The sequence below is a fragment of the Nicotiana attenuata genome, chromosome 7 (assembly GCF_001879085.1).
Source record: "Nicotiana attenuata strain UT chromosome 7, NIATTr2, whole genome shotgun sequence".
NCBI lineage: Eukaryota > Viridiplantae > Streptophyta > Magnoliopsida > Solanales > Solanaceae > Nicotiana > Nicotiana attenuata.
The window spans coordinates 12,316,866-12,340,046 of NC_031995.1; the positions used below are offsets into that span (position 1 = coordinate 12,316,866).

General features: G+C 37.9%; 1 protein-coding gene across 1 annotated transcript; it reads left to right on the forward strand.

The window, feature by feature from the left end:
• LOC109228700 (GATA zinc finger domain-containing protein 14-like) lies at nucleotides 1,085–2,830 on the forward strand. The gene has a single exon (XM_019393867.1). It carries the CDS (start codon nucleotides 1,263–1,265, stop codon nucleotides 2,550–2,552), a length of 1,290 nt encoding a protein of 429 aa, XP_019249412.1. The 5' UTR covers nucleotides 1,085–1,262; the 3' UTR covers nucleotides 2,553–2,830.

Sequence of the window (23,181 nt, forward strand, 5' to 3'; positions counted from 1 at the left end):
TTTTTAAAAATCCCGGTGTCTTACAAATTACCAAAATAAAATAAAAAATATACCACATTGTATCAATAATAAAATAAGAGTTTAAGTTATATAAATATTCAATTAAAGTCTTCTCTATGTGCTTGAAATTTTCTTTTTCCATCTCAATCCACTAAGAAGGTATCCAAAAAAATTCGAGATACAATTTTCCTTTTCCTCATCATTAAAAAGCTTAGATGCCGCTGCTGTTCTTTTCCAATTCATTTCTTTCAATTAATTTTATAAATTAAGCAAAAGGAAATCTTTCGTGTATCTCCTTTTGTTGATTTCTTCATCGTGAGTCTGCGACACAGCTCAGTTATAAGAGCATAATTAACGGCCAGTTAAACTGATTATATTTAGCCGGATTTGTCGTAAGAAAGCAGTATTTTGTAAAGTCATTAAACGTGAAATTGACATGCAAACAATTGCTAGTGTTCTGGGGGGGCTTTTTTTTGGTATGAAAATGAAATGAAACCACAGAACATGTGACAATGGTCCCTTAAATCCAAGGATGTAATTGATCAATCCCTGTCGCCAACCCCCAACAAAAGTACTTCAATGGCCGAAAAAAATATTTAACTAAAAGAACTATTTTTCTTGTACGTAATTTTTTTTTTTAACCCTTTTTGCTTGTATATGTTCTGCATTTCAATCAGTTAACTAAAAGCAGTTTATGATATTTTATATGCATTTTAAAGGCAGTAAATTTTGCATAATGAACTAGTGAAAATAAGAGTCTTTTCTCAAGAATTTTCTAACTCAAGATGAAAAACAAAATAAAGCTTTTGACTAAAGTGATCTACCTAACTCAACTGGTAAAGAGGTTATGAATGGACCCTCACACCTCTTCTTTTTCTTTATTGCCCTACATTTTGAAAGCATTAGTCTGACTTTAAGTACATAGAAAGCAAAGAAAAGAAAGGAATAAGACACAACACAATTGTCTTTTGACTATGGACCAAATCATGCTCTTTATTTTCTGCCTATAATTTAGGTGCTTAATTCCCTTGTTGGACATATTCAATAGGATGCACATGCAGCATGCACTAAAAACCATTATTTCCCCTTACCCCACAAATCACAAATTCTCTCTCAATTCCTCAATCCCCGCACATCATCACGGAAAACTTTCACATCCCTACTTACTACTTTATATAAACTCTGTACAAGAATCAAGAAAATTAGAGAACCAAGAAACCAACACCTCCATATTTCACTTTCCATTTTTTTCTATTTTCATTATGGGTAATTTCACCAAGCAAGTGACATTCTTCTTGTTCTTGGTGATCTCAACTCCACTAGTGCAAATTGAAGGTAGAAAAAGCAAGTTTATGATCATACCTGCATCTCCTGCACCAGCTCCAACTCCAATCAATGAAATTAGTTTTCCTCCATTTTCATCCCTTAGTCCAACTCCAACTCCAACACCAGCACCAGCACCAGCAACAGCAACAGCACCAACACCCTTCTTTAATGATTTTGCGTTTCCTCCATTGTCATCTTTAAGTCCAACACCAGCACCAGCACCAGTAGGTAGTGTTCAAGATCCTGATGTGAACGGCGTACCAACTCCTGCAATGGCACCACAAGGGAGTGGTCAAGATCCAGAGGAAGTTGGCATTGAAGCGCCAGCACCACTTTTAACTGATACCCCCTATGGACTTTATGGTCCTCATTCTCAGGAAATTCCTTCCACTGTCACAAGTCTTGATGAGGTTGAAACTCAAACTCCTGCCAAGGAATTCCAAGGTGCTAGATTTAATACAGATGACTCCTACAATAACAATGGTTATGATTCCAACAACAACTATGGCTTCTCTGAAAATTACAACAATAATGGCTACTCGGAGAATAACAACAACAATGGCTACTCTGAAAATTACAACAACAACAATGGCTACTCTAAGAATTACAACAACAACAACAATGTTTTCTCCGAGAATTACAACAACAATGGCTACTCCAAGAATACCAACAACAACGGCTACTCTAAAAAATTCAACAACAATGGCTACTCCCAAAATTACATGAACAGCAACAATGGCTTCTCCGAGAGTTACAACAACAATAACAACAACAATGTTTTCTCCGAGAATTACAACAACAATAACGATAATGTTTTCTCCGAGAATTACAACAACAAAAATAACAACAATGATTTCTCCGAGAATTACTACAACAACAATGGCTACTCTGAGAACTACAATGAGGCTAGCAGCTACAATAACAATGGCAATACAGTGGAGAGACAAGGATTAAGTGACACAAGATTCTTGGAAAATGGCAAATACTATTATGATATCAAGAATGAGAATCCCAACATCAACAATGGCTACTCCGACAACTACAATCATGTTAGCAGCTATAAGAATAACAATAACAATATGGTTGAAAGGCAAGGATTGAGTGACACAAGATTCTTGGATAATGGCAACTACTTTTATAGTAACAATGGTGAGAAAATGTCAATGGAAGAAACTGAAAGACAGCAGGAATATCCAGACACTGAAGATCAGTATGAACTTCCTTGAAGATAAACATTATGAAATGGTCCAAAGAAAGGGACAAACGCAGGGGACATGGAAATTGATTTTGTTTTAAGTTATTTTGAGTGTTTGTGCATTAGTTCCACTTGTGTCTGCAAACACCTTTTTTTTCCTTAGGTATAGTTGACCGAGGGAACTTTGTGTTGTTTAACACTTTTGGATTTTTTAAAAACTTTTTATAATGATCTTGAATATAAACTTGTAACATTATGATACCTTCCTCTGCTACAAATACAACTTATACAAGTATACAACTACTTTAACTGGGTTCCGATCCGCTCTTAAAATATACTCCCTCCGGTTCACAATAAGTGTCCAATTTACTTTTTCATTTTGGTTCAAAATAAGTGTCCAGTTATGTAATCAAGAAAGAATTCAATTTGTTTTTACTAAATAACCCCTATGTACATATCCCTAAAAAGTTTTCTTACTCCTCATATTAAATGTTTAATTAGGAGTAATTTAGTCATAGTACGTATTTTTGTATAGAATTTAGTATTTTTTTAATAGGCGTGTTAAAAGTAAATTGAACACTTATTGTGAACCGGAGGGAGTATGTTATATTAATAATGTTTTTTAAAAATTGTACTGTAATAAACAAGATAGCAGCTTTTACTATTGAGCTACCACACTTTTATCTAGGCAAATAATCTGTCACTTCGTCCAATAAAGTAAAATTATTTTTTAGCAAGTGTTATTAGGCAAATATTTAAAGAAAAACATACACATATTTGCCGTGACTAAAGGTGATTTCAGCTGAATTTCCTTCCTTTTCTCCACCCAGCTGCTTTTAGCAGACGTTTGGACATAAAAATTTAGTTTTAAAGTTAAGTTGAAAAATAATATTTGAAATTATGTTTGAATATGTAGTTCACTTGGAAAAATATTAAAGCTCTGTGAGTGAATGAGGATTTATGGATTAACGGTAGTATCGCATGTCAATTCCTACATTTATCGCAGATGCATGGTCTTCAAAGGCTTTGCTCGAAATTACTCGAAAGTCGATACTTTATTATCTTAATATTGTTGTATAAGCACTTCTATTGTTGTTGCTGCTAATAAATTGGAAATTTGTAATCATATATAAGTACACAGCAATCCCCTTGTGTAAACTTGCTCATATTATGAGAGTTCAAGTCCAAAAAGAAAGAGGATTACGATCGACAACTTAATGGGAGTAAAACTATTCAATTCATAATAAACTCTTACGATATTAAATGTCTAGATAAAAAATATACGAGTAATATATATTATCTATAGAAGATTCATAGCCAGGAAATAACACATGTTGTTATTGTATACTTAAAGTAAACATTCGTGTGGCTTACTCAAGTAACTTGGCTTGAAAGTTTTACTTGAGTTGCCCAGTAATACTGATTTAACTGGACTCAACAAGTAATGGTGTGATTCAAATGAATTCATAACAGTAACGTTTAGCCCATAAGCAAGTAACTCACTAACTCAAAGTTACTGTGCAACCTAGATTGTTAATGAATGAACAAATTAATGTACTAACTAGTAATCTAAAATGTATAGTCCTAATGTATAGTCCAAGTCCACGCCCCTGTGCTTGTAGGGTTGCTTTTGAACTAATATTTTGACTGTTTTCCCAGTGGCATCCTCTTTTGATGGGCTTAAGGTATTTTAATCTATGTTTTGATGATCTAACAAACTTTCTGTATAGAACCAGATAAAGGACCTGAAGCATGCCTGGTACAATCATTCAAGTTAATCAACTCAAGACAATCTGGGCAGTGTGCCTTTAGATTCACAAGAACCTGGTTAGGGACCTGATCCATTGGTGCTCCCCTGACAGAAGTACAGGTCAACTATACAGCTGGAACGCAACTGCAGAAAGTGACTGTCTGTACAAAGAGGAACACAACAGGGACCTGGTCCCTTAGGATTCTCTGACAGAAGTACAAGTCAACTACAGCTAGAAAGCAACCGCAGAAAGTGACTGCCTGCAACCGTACACGTGACAGTGCAGCAGTCACTTCCCATTGAGAAGAAACATGTACTAATCAAGATTTGACATCACCATTGTGAATTGACATCACCATGGTAATGTCTTTTGTGGTATAACAACATGGTGCAAGGGATCTGATCGGTTGAACACTTGCAAATCAGAAAAGAAAACCTTCTCTCAAGTGCTAGGAACAGACTCTCTCAAGAACAAAGTTGCAGCAACCTCAAGGACCGGATCCAAGATTGAAGATATCTTAAGTCCTTAGGTTTGTTGAGTCTTTGTTATGTGTTCTTCATCGTAACTCCTATCCTGCTTTCTTAGAAGCGTTGATTAGGAAACCTTTTGTAAAATCCGTAAACTCTCAGAGTTTATGTTGTGACTAGGTTTAGTCATAAGTTAGAGTCTTCATTACTAGAGAGTGACAGAGTGGCTTGTGGTGAGAGTATCACAAGTTAGTCAAAAGCCTTCGTAACTGTAGAGTGACAAAGTGGCTTGTGGTGAGAGCATCACAAGTTAGTAAAAGTATTTGTAACTAAGGAGTCACAAAGTGGCTTGTGGTAAGAGTACCACAAGTTAGTTGAGTAAATTCTTTGTAATGGAGTCATTGCAAAGTGGCTTGTAATCGGTTTTTACAAGTTAGTGAAGTTAAAAGCCTACAGGTGTATTCGTGGTTTTTTGATCCCGTTGTGTGGGATTTTTCCATGTAAAAATCCTCTGCCTTATTTACGTACATTTTTATTAGCATTCTCAGCAGAATCTCGTAGAGGGCCAGGTACTCTATTGGTTGGTGGACTCACACAAACTAACAATTGGTATCAAAGCGGGTTCTTTCTAAAAGGTTAACACCTACAAAGGATCCTTATGGCTGCTCCACCATATCTTGAAAAAGGTACTGGAAGAACTTCCATTTTAAATGACAAGAACCTGGTGCTCGAAGGCGACATAAATGACTCAAGTGAGGAAGACAGTGACATGGCTTACCTAACCAAAAGATTTCAGAAGATGGTCGGAAGAAATAGAGAAATGCTAGAAAGGGGCAGCTCCAGCAAACCCAAAAACTATGATCTCTATCATAAGTGTGGAAAGCCTGGACACTTCATCAAAGACTATCCACTCTTGAAGCAAGAGTTCTCTATGAATAAGCCTGAAAAAACAACTAAGAGGAACCTGATGCCCTTCAAGGACTTCAAGAAAAAGAGATATGCTTGCATCGTGGTGAAACAGGCTCTTACATCATGGGTAGACTCCTTTGGTGAGTCTGAAGATGAAACTGATGCTGGTGATAGCTCCATGATGGCAAGTGAAAGCGAGGAAAATGAATATGACTCAACCTTTGCGTTGATGGCACAACTAGATGATGATGAAGACGATGACAACAAGGAGGTAAATTTCAGGGATGTTAAGAGAAATTTGAAATCCTACTCTCCTAAGAAACTCATGTCTTTAGCTAGTGTATTGATCGATGCCTATCATAGTCTTGTGGAGGATAGGGATTCCGTGATCTTAGAACTAGGAGAAGCTGAACAAACTAGAGATGACTTAGTGGTTGTAGTTATCGACCATAGGGAAACCATTCAAAACCTCAAAGAAGAAAGAAATGATCTCTTGACAGTAATTGCAAACCTAAGGGAAACAATAGAGAGACTGGAGATTAAGTCAAAACCTGAAAATTCTGGGAAAGGAAAGGAGATATCCAGTGAGGAACACTTTAGGCTTGAAAATGAGTTGAAAGCTGCTAGAACTAGGATATGTGGTGAACTCGAGAAAAATAGGCAGCTTCAAGCTGTATTGAAGAAAGTAAAAAATGATCTTAAAAAATCTCTCAAGTGGACCTGGTCCTCAGATGATGTCACTGCCATGCACTTCAACAACAGTGGAAACAGGCAGGGAATCGAGTTCAAAAAGGAGAAAACTCCTTACAACCCTCACAGCAAGTACGTCACAGTTCCTGATAACTGGCTTTGTACCCACTGTGGGAACAATGGGCACTTCAAAAAAAATTGCCAGGCTAGGGTTCAATCTGTACAGAAAAACAAAATCTTTGCTGAAAAAATGACTACTAAAGAGGGACCAGGTACCACTCGCAAAAAACGAGTACTGCTTGTATGGACTAGAAAAGCTCTCATTCATCCTTTTTATCATAACAAGGGACCCAAACTAGTTTGGGTTCCTAAATCTAACCCATAATTTAGATGTGCAGGGAACAGTGGGAGGAAGCGGACTGCGATGGATCATGGACAGTTGATGCTCAAAGCACCTAACTGGAAATACCATGGATTGTCTCTCACTGAAAGCCCTACAAGGAAGGGATGTACCCTTTGGAAAATGGAAAAAAGGGGTACATTATAGGTATAGGGAAGAAAACAAGGTAGAAGTTCGTGTCTAAGCTAGTGATATGAGCTGCTTGAATGCAGTTGATAATGATTCGAAGACTTGGCATAAAGGATTAGGGGGATACAAGTTCTCACTTCTGGATATATTGATGAAGAAGGACCTAGTCCATGGTCTGTCAAATTCAAAGTTCAAAGAACACGGAGCATGCAATTCCTATGGGAACACTGAGCAGGAGTGAAAAGAGGTATATCTTTGGGATTGTGGATGATTACTCAAGATTCACTTGGATACTGTTTCTGAGGACAAAAGATGAGACTCTCGAGGTTTTAATGGTCCTTGTCAAGAAGATTCAAGTGAAGATCAAATTGAAGGGAGAATGGATCAGATCTGACCACGGGATAGAATTCAACAACGTCAGACTTGATAAGCTTGTGACACAAAGAAATGGAATCACACACAACTCCTTAGCACCAAGGACTCCACAGCAAAATGGTGTTGCTAAAGGAAAGAACATAAGTCTGGAAGACATGGCATGGGCAATGCTCATCAATAATGGAATCTCCAAGAAAGTCTGAGCAAAAGCAATAAGCACATACATGCTACCTAGCGAACATGTGTATGATCAGGTCCCTCCTGGACAAAGCCCATTATGAGCTGCCAAATGGAAGAAAATCAAAGGCAACTCATCTGAGGACCTTTTTGAATAAAAATGCCATGTTCTCAACAGTAGGAAGGACCAGCTTGGGAAGTTTGATGCAAAAAGGCGATAAAGGAAACCTTCTGGGATACTCTCCACAAAGCAAAGGAGGTGAAGAGAGAGTTCATGTGCTATTCAACGAGACACCTTCATCTAACAAAGGAGGAAACAGTGATGATCAAGATAATGAACCACTTTTGGTCCCTAGGAAATACCTGATGTTTCAGAGGGGAAGGCTGATATGATGAGTGAGATGAAGGAGACAGGTGAAGACAATGCAACATCCTCTTCCACCTCTCAAGAGGAACCTGGTACTTAAATTACTACCACTGAAGCTGACGAAAGAGTTGGAGATGCAGTGCAAGGAACTCCACAAGTAACAGAACAAGGAGTGCAGGGAAATCCATTTAACTTACCGAGTTCCTATACCAATCAAACTTCAGTCTCAAATTGTAAACACAAAAGCTCCCATCCACTTGATAATATAATCACCCCTTGATTTTAGAGTTCAAAAAAGATCAAAAATCAGAAATTCCCTAGCCTTCTCAGCATTTCTATCCCAAATAGAACCCAAAAATATCAAGGAAGGCTTGAAGGATGCAGACTAGATTACTGCAATGCAAGAGGAACTACATCAATTTGAAAGAAACAAGGTATGGCACTTGGTACCTAGACCCTCAGACAGAACCATCATAGGGACCAGGTGGGTATTCAGGAATGGGCTGGATGAACATGGAAATACTACAAGGAACAAAGCAAGGCTTGCTGTCAAAGCATACAATCAGGAGGAAAGGATCGATTATGATGAGACTCTTGCCCCAGTAGCTCGTATGGAAGCTATTAGGATCCTCATTGCCCTTGCTTCACATATGGAATTCACCCTATTCCAAATGGATGTGAAGAATGCCTTCCTGAATGATTTTCTCAAGGAAGAAGTCTATGTCAAGCAACCTCCGAGTTTTGAACGTCGTGTACATCCTGAACAGGTATTCAAATTGGATAAGGCATTGTACGGATTTAAGCAGGCCCCTAGAGCCTGGTACGAGAGACTATCCAAGTTTCTCTTGGAAAATGGCTTCACAAGAGGAAAGATTGATTATACATTGTCTTTGAAGAATCGGGGAAGGAACCTGCTCATTGTTCAGATTTATGTGGATGACATCATATTTGGAGCTACAACTGACTCATTATGTGAAGAATTTGCTAAACTCATGGGAAGTGAGTTTGAAATGAGTATGATGGGGGAACTGAATGTCTTCCTGGGTCTTCAAGTGAAGTAGTCCATAAAGGGAACGTGTATCAGTCAGCAGAAATGCATCAAAGAACTCTTGAAGAGGTTTGATATGGAAGCATGAGAATCATTAGATCTCTACTCTACCTTACTGCCAGTAGGCCAGACATTGTATTTAGTATTGAATTCTGTGCAAGGTTCCAATCAAATTCTAAGGAATCTCATCTAAAGGCTGCTAAGAGAATTCTGAGATATTTTAAGGGCACACATAACCTGGTTCCGTACTACCTTCAAGTGACAATTTCAACGCTGATTATGCAGGCTATCTGGTGGACAGGAAAAGCACATATGGAATGACTCATTTCCTTGGATCATGTTTTATCTCATGGGGTACAAGGAAACAAAACTCAGTAGCTCTCTCAACAGCTGAAGCGGAATATGTTGCAGCTACCTCGTGATGTGGTCATTCACTATGGATCAAGCAACAATTGGAAGATTCTAGTGTATACATTGATTGTGTACCGCTTCTATGTGACAACACCAGTGCTCTCAACATGGCAAGGAACCCGGTTCAACACAAGAGAACCAAGCACATTGATGTCAGCCACCATTTTCTCAGGGACAATGTGGAAAAGGGTCTTATTTGTGTAAGATTTTGTTGCACAGAAGATCAAATTGCAGATATCTTCACCAAAGCTCTTAGCAGGGAACACTTTGAGAAACAGGATGGCACTGGGGTTACTTAAACCTAATTGAGAACCCGGTTCTGCTAATATGACTATGATAGTCACACTAAGGTAACATTGGCTAAAGTATTTCCTGACTAGGCCTAACTCACATCTATACTGTTGCAGGTAAACACGCATGATGATCATAGAAGCTAAAGGTACAGTGTTGAACTTCGGAGGAGAGCTGTAAAACCCTTTTACAAAAATAGGTCAGGAACCTGGTTCCTGTACCACATGTTAGTAGTAATGTGTTTTTCGCATGCTTGTTCAAAAAAAAAGCATAGCAAAATTAATTCAATTGCCACATCATCCGACTTTTCAAACCAGTAGTTCTAAACCATTGTCTCCCTTTGCATCTTTTTAAATTTTTCCTTCAGAACGCTCTACCACTTCTCTCACCATGGCCAACAAACAATCGTCTCCTTCTTCTACCATCAACATCACTCCCACATCTCCACCTCCCTTAACCCTATCACCAGAAACCCACTTATTCACTATCCCTGATACTACTGTACCCATACCGATTTCATCCTCATCTCCATTCATCTCTACTCCTCCATCAAACCCTGTCTCACTATGTGTTGCAAACCCTACTTCTCTGTTTTCTGAACAAACCAAAAGTGCTACTCCTCAGGCGTCAGAGGTCTCTGAGAAAGATCCCAATCAGTACTTGAACTCCTCCGTTCTACGCTCAATGGCTCCCACGGAGTCACCAGAAAAGGAAGCCGCACTAAATATCATGGCTATCGCTGCTAAGAGTCTTATGAATGAAGGAGCCTCCCCTCTGCCTGAATCTCAGGGGGAAGAAACTCCATTCTTAGGGGATGAAAGGACTCTGGTGCTTTTTGAGTCTCCGGTTTATGACACCGTCACAGAAGAACCTGATTCTCTTTTAGCTGAAGCAAACCAGGTGGTTGTAGAAGAAAGGGGCTTTTGAGTCTGCCTTGCAGAAGAGTACGCATAGTATTAAGAAAAAGAAGAAGAGGTTGATGAAATAGGGAGAAGTTGTGGCTGACAAACACATTCCAGTGGTTGAGGTTGATAAAGATGCTCTGGAGGAACCTAGTTCCTTAGTGAAAAGATCTATAAAAGTCCAAAAGTTTGTGGTTGAGAAAGATTTGTTTGAAGGTGACATTGTGGCTGTTGCAAGCAGGAACGGGAAGTCTGTTGAAACGTCTAGAAAACAAAAGTGGAAAACTGTGGGAGGACCTGGTTCAATGAAGACCATTCCAAGTGACACCGACCTTGGGCAGGAGAGTTTGAGAACTCAGAAAAGTCTTGTGGGGTCGCACGTTTGACCCGGCAAGATGGCAAGTATGCGACAAGTTCTGGACTTAGGCAACAAGTGGAGAACCTGTGGGAGAAACTGCTTGACTAACAACTGTCTGCAAATGCCCCATTGGACCTGGTTCTAAAAACCATTACTGCCTCCTCTTCCACGCCTCCCTCTTCTAGTGCCCCCTATGATCCTCTCAGTGGCCAGTTATCTTTTGCTTTGATGTTTTGTGGTTGTTTGTCTTTTTGTGATGGCATGTTGGATTTCACTGTTGCTGCTCCTGTTGAAATAGTCTAATTTCTTATCAATGAAACAACTCTTCTTTTGCTTGTACAATGCGTGTTTTCCCTTTTGCTTCTCTTTTCTATCATGTTGTATGCACATATGTGGCATGAGTTAGCTTTGTTAGACTTCTTTATGCCTTTTTGTCTGACTGTGTCTTTTTGTTGATTCCAAAAGGGGGAAGAATTGACTAAACTGAAATTATAGCAAGTAATTAAGGGGGGGAAGCATAGAGTCAGGGGGAACATATGCGGTTGCTGGTACCTTATCTGGTTATGTCAAATAGTCATCAATGTTAAAAGTTTGTCATCATCAAAAAGGGGGAAATTGATGGGCTTAAGGTCTTTTAATCTATGTTTGGATAATCTAACAAACTTTCTATATAGAACCAGATAAAGGACCTGAAGCATGCATGGTACGATCATTCAAGTTAATCAACTCAAGACAATCTGGGCAGTGTGCCTTTAGATTCACAAGAACCTGATCCCTTGGTGCTCCCCTGATAGAAGTACAGGTCAACTATACAGCTGGAACGCAACTACAGAACGTGATTGTCTGTACAAAGAGGAACACAACAGGAACCTGGTCCCTTAGGGTTCTCTGACAGAAGTACAAGTCAACTACAGCTGGAAAGCAACTGCAGAAAGTGACTGCCTGTAACAGTGCAGCAGACAGTGCAGCAGTCACTTCCCATTGAGAAGAAACATGTACTAATCAAGATTTGACATCACCATTGTGAATTGACATCACCATGGTAATGTCTTTTGTGGTATAACAACATGGTGCAAGGGATCTGATCGGTTGAACACTTGCAAATCAAAAAAGAAAACCTTCTCTCAAGTGCTAGGAACAGACTCTCTCAAGAACAAAGTTGCAGCAACCTCAAGGACCGGATCCAAGATTGAAGATATATTAAGTCCTTAGGTTTGTTAAGTCTTTGTTATGTGTTCTTCATTGTAACTCCTATCATGCTTTCTTAGAAGCGTTGATTAGGAAACCTTTTGTGAAATCCGTAAACTCTCAGAGTTTATGTTGTGACTAGGTTTAGTCATAAGTTAAAGTCTTTGTTACTAGAGAGTGACAAAGTGGCTTGTGGTGAGAGTATCACAAGTTAGTCAAAAGTCTTTGTAACTGTAGTGTGACAAAGTGGCTTGTGGTGAGAGCATCACAAGTTAGTAAAAGTCTTTGTAACTAGGGAGTCATAAAGTGGCTTGTGGTAAGAGTACCACAAGTTAGTTGAGTAAATTCTTTGTAATGGAGTCATTGCAAAGTGGCTTGTAATAGGTTTTTACAAGTTAGTGAAGTTAAAAGCCTACATGTGTAGGTCGTGGTTTTTTGATCCCCTTGTGTGGGATTTTTCCACGTAAAAGTCCCCTGCCTTATTTACGTACAGTTTTATTAGCATTCTCAGCAGAATCTCGTAGAGGACCAGGTACTCTACTGGTTGGTGGACTCACACAAACTAACATCTTTTATTTCCGTAGCACTCATACGGTACATTTAACTTTCCCAACTCTTATTTGAATATAGCTCAAGTATTACAATGTCATATCTGCGAGATTGAATCCCCACGAGGGTTCACTATGTTTATCTTGCACGGTCTGTTGATTTGTCTATATCCTCTTATCTAGCCATAATTAGGCTCTTCCTAAATTAACTACTAACTACTTGTTGGCACATTCTCATATCAGTATTCCGCTTAATCTTTCATGGGTTATTTCCTTTGTCTTAACTTATGTCTCCTGCTGGCTCCTTATTTATCAATAACATCTCGGGCAGGAACCCTTACTTCCTCTCCTTGACGTCGTTTTTGCATAATGTTCTGAAATCGTAGCATATTTGTAGGCTTTGAATAGGTGCAATTTCATCCATTTCTTATTTTTATAGCATTTCTTCTTTACCACTCCATAGTTACTAGAACCACTTAATTCTGACTTAATATCATGTCACTCCATATTCCCCCCTTTAGGGGAGTACTAAGAGTTGAAGCTACGGCAATCTACCTATAGATGTTTTACCTCTTCATTTTAGGCGTCTATTCACATCATCGATGATCCTTACTCGCCTTGCGGTAATCCTTTTGTACTAAGGATAACAAAATTTCTTACTCGCGAGGGTGACAATTACTATAACTGGTACATAGTCTCTTAAGCTTAACTTTGCTCATATTGCTTGCTTTAGGGAAGCGTCTTCCTGAATGACCATGAATCTTCTTCTGTTTTCCATTCTGTTACCGCCGGAATAAAATCTAAAATTCTCATGATGTCGACCACTATCAAATCACTCAGCCCCTAATTCATGTTTAGTTTATCTTGTTCACCGGCCCATACTGAATTCTATTATTCTGAGGTCTAACTTTTCCTTCTGGTAGTTGCGTTGGAGTCACGAACTTATTTATCGAAATAAGGATATGACTTTATGGCCTATACTCTTTTGTTGTCTCAAGGACTGTCACTTCTCGTCTTTTCCTTCCCTTGACCATAGACTCTATAATACTGTCATTTTTTATCTACCGTTGTCATCCATTTATCATGTCTTACTCATAATGCTACATTAACTCTCTTCTTATTTCTTGCTAACATTTGTGTCAATCACTTTATTCCAAAAACTTTGACAAAACATTCTTTTGCTTTTAGCTCCCCTTGCTCCATCCACGGGCTCTTCGGGTTGCCTAACATTCTCTTCCTACTAGGGACGGGAGCCATACTAAGGTAATATTTATCCCTTCTAGGCTTTCGGTGCCTATGTTTGTAGTACTCACATCCAGATGTACTATTTTAGAGTGCACCATCTGGGTGTCTCACAAGGAGATTTATTAGCACATTTGCAATATCCTTCGAAAATGTCAACTAACGCAAATAATCCATCCATCATTTTTGGGTCACTCTAACCCCAGCCGGATTCTGATATCCGCCCTTTTCTTATACTACTTCTGTTAGCCCCCAATAGGGTATAACTGAGATGGGTGTGGCCAATTATACATACCTCTGTTACTATTAAAAGTAACTCACAATGCTTATATTTTCTGCCGGAATTGAAAATACCGATAATCTTCATTAACTGGTAGCTTGTACCCTTCTCATCTTACTCCTTTTACTTGTTAAAGCTTGTATCTATCTTCTGAATCTCTCATTGCCTTTCACCATAGGGGTGGATAGATATTCTTTGCCTTAAGGCTCTTTATCGAGAGGCTTACATGTCTTAGTACACACATGATCTACTGAAGACCTTATATTTACTCATCATAAACATCATGAAAAATTGAGTTCCTCTGACTCAACTCTTCCATAGCCACATTCAATCTCATACCAACTGTAGGTATCGTCTTGTTATGAATGAAATAGAATCTATAAGTTTGAATTCTTATAAGTGAGCTCCACCACACGATCTAGAGTAAGAAGAAAGAGTGACAATCCTAAATGCACTTTAGCCTCCTGCTTATAAGTGTGGTGCACTACACACCCATAAACAAGACTCTACTAGACACGACTTGTAGACTCCATAGGACATAACTGCTCTGATACCACTTCTGTCACGACCCAAATCGATGGTCCACGACGGGCACCCGGTGCCCTTACTCAACCGAGTATCATCATAATGTATCTTTCTCATTACATCAACATGGGTAAATGGGCCAGAAAGACCGTATGAGTTAACAAGAATAAAACATGAGAGAGCACATAACATAAAATGACCCAGTCTGCTATACTAACTTATACATATGACGTACGGGCCTATAAGGCCAAAATAATCACTCGTACACTGAACATAGGCCGACAAGGTCATGCAATCTTTCATATACATGACATGTGTCTACAACCCTGTGAGTACTCATAAGGCCGAGATAGGGCCCCGACATATCAATCGATACATGTCTAAATCATACTAACCAAATAAGTAACTCCGGAGCAAATGGAGCGCGCCAACATCTTTCGCTGAGCTAATAGCCTACTTGGAGGACTCTCAACCTGTCTATCGGGACCTGCGGGCATGAACGCAGCGTCCCCAAGCAAAAGGGACGTCAGTACAAATAATGTACCGAGTATGTAAGGAATGAAAATCAGTAAACAATAGACACGAGAGAAACATGGAGTAAAAGACTCAACATGTATATCTGAATAGCTTTGTGAATCATTTAATATTATAATGTCATGCATATGCGTATTAATGTCATACCATGCATGGTTATATGCGTTCATAACATCATCAAGCCTGTGAGGGCGTCCCATCATATAATCTCGGTGGGCAAATCATCAACGTATACCAGTTGATCAGGTAGTGATGCGTATATGACACCGTAACCTTTTTCCATGTCCCATATACATATAATATTCATATATACGTGTATATAACGCCATCTGGTCATGGGTCAAATATAAATGAATGCAATGCATGAGAAGTACTTCAATAAAATCTCTCGGAATGCCATAAGACCATTATGCATTTGACTAATATCATGAAATAAACTTTATCAACTTATGTATTTTCTGAGACCCATGAACAGATGATAGAATAATAAGGCACATGAGGAATCAAGAACATAGGCATCTCTAGTATTTCTACGAATAGAGTAATTTATGGAAGTTGTGCATTTGCTCATTTCGTTGTATCGTATGGATCATTCCAAAAGGAAAGAAGGGATAGTCTTAACATACCTGAGCCGATTCTCTTGATAATCCCTCTCACTTACGTCAATTGCGATAAATATAACGACGGATTAAAGTAGAGAAAATTCAGTATGATATTCTTGAGAAATATTGTACCATGCTCTCTTAAAATTTCATCTCACGATGCTATTACATGATATAACCTCGTATAATTTTGCCGAAACTCCCCTTCATCTCATTGTAGAGATGCAAGCCTCATTTTGCCGAAACACCCTTCATCTCATTGTAGAGATGCAAGCCTCACGCTTAAGTTATTTAGAGAGGATTTAAACCTTAATTTGTGTGGGCCTTACATAAGTGATGATTGAGCCACCATAAGAGCGCCATCTTGTTTCATGAAATAAGACTCATCAATTTTTATTTGATCAAGCTTTGTGGCTGCCACGTTCATGGGTGATGTCTCCCTTAATATTATACACCAAATATCTTAATTAATTTGTTAATCCGCACTAATCCAATAATTAATCAATTATCTACATAATTAAGAATTATCTTAAAATGCTTATAATACTACTCACTTTTAACACACTTTATATACCTTACTATCATGGTCATGTGGTACCTTGTATGGTACTAGTCCATAAATACGGGGTATTATAGCTTGGACCGTATTTTATCCCCAAATAGCCAAACTTCGACGGAACTCATTTTTTTATTCTCTTACCCTCTTATCTTCACAAATTAGCTTATCACTTGTTTGAAATAGCGTAATACTTATAATCCCAAAATAAATCTCATTCTCGAACTTACGTTGATTAACTTACGACGAAGCTTTAATGTACGAAAATGCGGGATAACATCTCATTTCTGAGCTTACATTAATTTACTTATGACGTACTTTCACGTACGAATGGGGTGTAACATATAGGCCCGTATATCATGTATGTAAGTTTTTATATCAGGTTGGGTCGTCCTATGTCAAGTATTCTCTCATGTTTATTCTACTTATCTCACGACAGCCTCTCCGACTCATTTATCTATTATGATACGAGAGATACGTTACGTTGGTACTTGGTTGAGTAAGGTACCGAATGCCCGTCGCGGCCCATCGATTTGGGTCGTGACAAGCCTCAACAAATATATTTTCACAAAATAATAGGCAAGCGTATTGTGAATTCATAAAATAGTAGCAAAATACTTTCTAAATGTTAGAATCTTACATGTTTAAGAGAAAGAAATTTTGGGTAGCCGATGACAGATGAAGAGTGAGAGAGAGGCGTCACTTTATGCACAGAAGATGAAGAAGCAAGCGTGAAACTTTGCGAAAATAAAGCTTATCGTCGAGTGAATCTTTGCGGAAATAACGTCGTATAGTTTTCTAATGAGTTTGGACGCTAGTAGGACTAGGTGCGTGCATTCAATTTATCGATTTGATTTTGACCCTTATCGATAATTACTTACCGATTATCGATTTGTACATATGCTTATCGTTATCGTTTCAATAAGGTTTCGATTTTTTCGATTTCGATTTATCGATTTTCGGGGCTTATCGATTCGGTTATCGATTACACAAATAAGAAAATTTGCGGGATTCCACGGAAAGTATATCGCTATAAACATGCCTAACTAATATGGACCAAAAGAAGCTAAAATAAGACGAACACCGTTTATAACATAAAAATTGTGTCAACAAGCACATGCAACGAAACTAAAGTAAGGGATCAAATGTATGCCACCAACACTCCAACGGTATAAAAAAAATAAAAATACATCATCACGGCTAATTCTATTTTTCATTAATTTGAACTTCATTCCCTTGAGCTTTAAATATGATCATTCCTTAAATGTGGTAGATGAAAAATAGGGTTCGGGACTTAGGATAAAGGAAAAGGTATTATAGAATAAGGGTAAAAAAAAATTTTAAAAAAATAAATTTTTTTTAGTATTTCTTACCGGTTTATCGATAAACCGATAACCGAAGAGGACAAAATCGAAATCGAAATCGATAACTCGCAATTATCGATAAACCGATTCGAATGCACACCCCTAAGTAGGACTTTGTTATGGGTCTGATTCGGTCAGATCCATTCAGACATATTAAAAGCTTTTAAAAAAGATAAAAACAAATGGACTTAATGGGCTGGATCTGAATAATTAGGGTTAAGTCTAAAAATAAATACACTTAATGGGCTAGATCTGAATGATTAAGATTCAAACCTCCATTAAGTGCAAACAAATGAGGCCTAAAACATGCTCACAAACACCATAAATTACCATCACCTTTATTTTCACAACAAATAAGAAGAAGGGGGAGGAATAGGAGGAGAAAAAAGCTTGAAGTTGTCTATACTTTGTGTACTATTTAAGAAATTGGCCAAATACATAGACATCCCCTTAAAGTTGGTCCCAAATCCCATTTAGACACTCCAACTAAGACTTGTTCCGATTGAATACTGTGAGCACGTGATTTTTGCCACGCTTAAATTACTCCTATAAATTCATTAGACTTAGAATTTTTCTTTTATTGTTGGAATTTTTAGGAATTAATTGCATGATTTTGTGTCTTGTTTACAAATATTGCATTTGCATTTAGAATTCGATTTTATATTTTTACTAGTTAATTAATATTGCTAAAATAAGAAAAAATAATAATAATAATAACATCTTTACATTTTTGGTTTAAGAATTAGTTAACGTTGGAAATTGTTAATATAATCTTAGTATTGGGTCTTTAGTTTTTGATTTTAATAAAATCAGAAAATTCAGAAAATATAAATAAATAAAGTACAAAAAGAAAATAAGGAAACAAATGAAAGAAAATGAAACAAAAAAGCAAGGGTTGGCAAAATGTTTGGGCCAATTTCGTGCAGCCCAAACCAAAATCACCAAAAATCAATCCATAACCCAGTCCCCACCCGTCCAGTCCAAAACCCCAACCCAGTCCAGAGACGCCCAAAAAACGACGTCGTTTTGGCGTCAATTAATCTTGACCGTCCATTTCTCATCATCCAACGGTCCTCACTCGTTCAAGACTTTTAAATAAAAATGTCCGAAAATTCCTCATTAAACCTAAACATTTCCCATCCTCCTCGTACCCCTGTCTCCCACCGCCAGCTACCACCGCCCTCCGCCCTAGCTCCACCGCCCCTCCGCCGTCCGCCGCCGCTGGAAATCGTCGCCGCCGGCGGCGATGTTCCGATGACCACCAAATTTACACCCCAGATTCCCCTTTTCTTCCTCTACTCAAATCCACTACCCGTTGCCTCCAAATCTTACCAGAACCCGTCGAATATCCATTCGAAATTTTCCGGCCAAGTCGCAAGTTATGCCAAACGGTCCCAAATTAACACCATGGGACCGCCTTGATCTTCTCTATCCAACCCCCATAGCCACATATCTCAAATATGGCCAGAATTGCCCAAATATCCGATCAAAATCCGGCAGAACCCTAAATTAGAAAATCTTGGGGATTTTCGACCATAACTTCCCTAATCATGTGTGTTCTTTTGGGAAACAGACGATTAGGGATGTTACGCGTCAAGAATCCCGGAGGATTCAAACAAATGACCAGTCGGAGCTCACCCCATAGTCAGTCAAGTGCTCAAGCTAAGTAAGTTTTCCTCGTCCTCCTTCGTTAATCTTTTCCTTCTGACTGGTACTTCCTCTTGAGCAATCAATTTAGGGATTGAGTTTATTTTTTCCTCATCTTCGCTTGGGCCAGTGGTCAAATAGATTAGCATTTGTTGTCTTTTAATTAATAATTGGGTCGTTTGTCAATTTACTTGTGACTGAGTTCTTTAGGATTAGGATTAATCATGCTTAGGGTTAGTTTAGGTTTTTAGTTGTTTAAATCTTCTCCATGCTTCATGGATAATTTGTTCTATTAACTGTGTGTGTGTCGAATTTGCTTGCTACAGTTTTAATCAATACTCTGTGGGCACTGTTTTACTCTGATGTGTTATTAGTAGTTGTTAATCCAAAAGCAGTAGTCATTTGAATTTAGGATTCACAATTGGATTGGTGGTTGGTTAATTTGCAGAAATAGTTATTTGAACCAGGGTCAATTAGAAAGTTTAGTGTAGTTAATGGAGGCTAGTAATTTCAGAATAAATAAAAGGGTAATTTAGGCATAGAAAAGGGTAGTTCTATTAGGAATAGTAATTTTAAAAGTAGGGAAGGGATAGTATAGGAATTGTAATGGGTATAGGACCTTCTAGAATAGACTTTAGTATAGTTTCCAATAAAATAGGTGTTGTTACTTGGGTAACAAGTTTTAAAATGAGGGACTAAAAGCTAAAAGAAGAGGGACTAAAGAGAAAAACTAAAATCTGAAGAAAGCCTTAGATTTTGCCTATAAAAGGCACACACATTGCCTTGTTTAGCAAGTCTTGGAGAAGTTTAGACCCCTGAAAATTCCCAAAAAAAAAAAAAAACCCTTCCAGCTCTTAATTTCCCCCCCAAAAAAAATGATCCCTGCAGATCCAAAAAAAGCAAACAAAAATACAGTAGAAAACTCCTAAAACATTGTTTCAATTGATCCCTTTAGGTTGATTTTGAGTTCTAGACTTTAATTTTCATCCTTGGGTAAACATTGAAGTGCTGAAGTAATCTGGGTATTCCTGGCTCAATTTCAACTAAATTCGAGTGAAAATCAGTGGTTTTTGTGTCATTTTTGTTGCTGTATTCTTCTATCTTCCATCCCCGGGCGTTGTGGCTTGATTTGGGTTGAAAATTAGCCTTGTGTGAGCTGTTTTACTGCTGATCGTGCTGCTGTATACTGTTGTTGCATAGCTGACCTCAATCTTCCTTTTTCACTTTGTTCAAATTCCAGGTACATTCCCTCTGTAGCCTCCAAGCATTGGAATTGAAGTGAAACATTTGTCAATCTATTCTCCTCATTTAGTTTCATGTTGTGCTTAGCTAGATTTAGCAATATATTTGTTCCTCCATGTGTATTCGACTAAGGATTAGTAGAATTGTGATGCTATGGTTATTGTGTTAAAAATTAGCTCATCTATATGCTTGGATTATTTGTATGGGACTGTTTAAATAAGGACATTTTGGATTTGGTTAGTATAGATCCCTTAGCATAGACTAGGTTTGTATTCAATACAGTGTTTTGTAACTCAAAGTGTAAATACAAGCTTGCATAGACTAGATTCTGTCAACTATAATATAGAAGTCAAAAGAGATGCATAAATAACTCAAGTGTAAGCTTTGTTTGCAATTGGAATCGTGATTAGAAAGAGTGTCATAGGCTTATGTACCTGAATCTGAAATTTACAAGTTTAAATCTGAGGTCACGCTATTTGTCATTTATGCCTAATGTTCTATGTCCAGTTAAATTTTAGCCCAGCTTTGATTAGCCTGCTAATTCTCAAATGAAGTATTAGGAGATATGTAGATACACAGATTAATATCTAAATACGAAAAGGGAAATAATTGCCTGGAAATTGCACTTCTCTATTAACAGTGGTTTCGATTTTGGTCTTATGACTGCGTGGGCCACGAATAGGCCCAGCGCCTGCCCAGACCCATCTGGGGCTGCCTGTATCATTTGGACTGGGCTCATTTGAGCCCCAATTGGACGATTCCCTGAAAATGAACTACCCAGCTTATGCGACTGAACTGCTTCATGTCTGGGCCAATTTTTAGGCCCAAAAAATTGTTAGAAGTTGAAAACTCCTTTAAGAATTACATTAGGGATATGGGGTATTAATTTGCAATATAAATTTAGGTTTTCGAGTTAGGTAGCGGGTTCAAATTAAGAGGGTCCTCCTTTTGTTTGAATTCGGACTTGAACTTGAGGCCCGAATTTATAAATGCAAATTAATTAGGCCCTTTTAGAGACAAAATAAATAGAAAAATCATAGTTTGCTTTAGGTTGGCCTTTAAATGAGCCTCGCCAAACAAAATGCATAAATTGCGGGGCCCTCATTAAATATACTTCGAATTTCGGGACGTGCCATTTAGCGAATTTTCATGACCTCCCGCAAAGTTAATCACACGTTAGTCACTTTAAGTGCGTTCTTTAATAATCTTACCTTCCTAAACTCGGGTGCGCATTTCATGCAACCCAAATCCAAATCCCAAAACGTTGAATAAGAGGTGTTGAGGATCCGGGTGCATTTCATGTGACGTGATCCAAAAACACGCTCTTAAACGGCGTTAACTTTCGTAAAAAACAAAATAAACTAAAAGCGGTAAATAATCTTAAAATTGCACTATAGGTTTAAATATGTATAAAAACCAGATTTTAGCCATTTATAATAATTTAAGCGACCGTGCTAGAACCACGGGATCTGGGGGTGCCTAACACCTTCCCTCGGGTCAACAGAATTCCTTACACAGAATCTCTGGTTCGCAGACTCCAATTGGGAAGTCGAAATATTCCTCGATCTGGGATGTAAATTAAATCGGTGACTTGGGACACCAAAAGCCCGTCCTATCCCAAGTGGCGACTCTAAAAATCAAATAAATAATCCCATTTCGAATAATGTCACTTTAAATGGAAAAACTCCCTTATACATTATCCTTCGGGGTAGGTGTGTAAAAAAGGAGGTGTGACAAATACTCTAAGGGGTCGTTTGGTAGCCGGTTAGGGGAAAAGTTATTCATGTATTAGGGGTAACATAACTTATACCATGTTTGGTAGCCATTAGTTATTTTGTAAAAAATTCAGCATAACTAATACCATGTTTGGTTGGCATTTTACAATTCTACATAAATAATACATGTATAAGTTATGAGTCAATCCGTGTGTTATTTTATGCGGGGGAGAAGATGGAATAACTAATACATGTATTAGTAATACATGGATAAAATACTGAAATGACAAGTTTACCCCTATCAATTTACCACAAATCATTGCCATTTTCTCCAGCAAACTTTTCATTGTTCGTTTTCTACCGCAAATAACAATCTTGTACTATGATATTTTTGAATTACTAAATAAAGTGTGTAACAATATAGCAAGAAATTCAACCAAAATCCAAGAAAGAATTATATACACTACAATTAGCATGACCATTTTTTTGAATTTCACGTGCACTACTCAAGGACTAATCCTTGCATAACTAATGCATGCATAAGTAATCCCTGCATTACTTATTCTTGCATAACTAATACATACATAACTAATACCTGCATAACTAATACATGTATAACTAATACCTGCATAACTTTAACCGGCAACCAAACGACCCCTAACTCTAATAAAAATATACCTATTGAACACCTCTCATAATGTGTGAAAATGAAAGTAAGCGAGTGAACGAGACGTGGCAAAATTAACGAATCAAAACAAGCCACGTGGTTTTTGAATCTGCCTTAGGAAAAACAAAAATCAAAAGAAAGAGAAAAGAACCCCACTGCTATCCCCCCTCCCTTATCGATGTCAATGTATTCCGTCTTCCAACCAAACAATCAATAGCTTCTCTTTCAACGGAAAAATTCACAAGGTTGAACGGATCCAATATTAACTCAATTTT

Excerpts from the sequence above, each read along its gene's own strand:
- LOC109228700 (XM_019393867.1), top strand. The coding sequence starts at position 1,263 with ATGGGTAATTTCACCAAGCAAGTGACATTCTTCTTGTTCTTGGTGATC.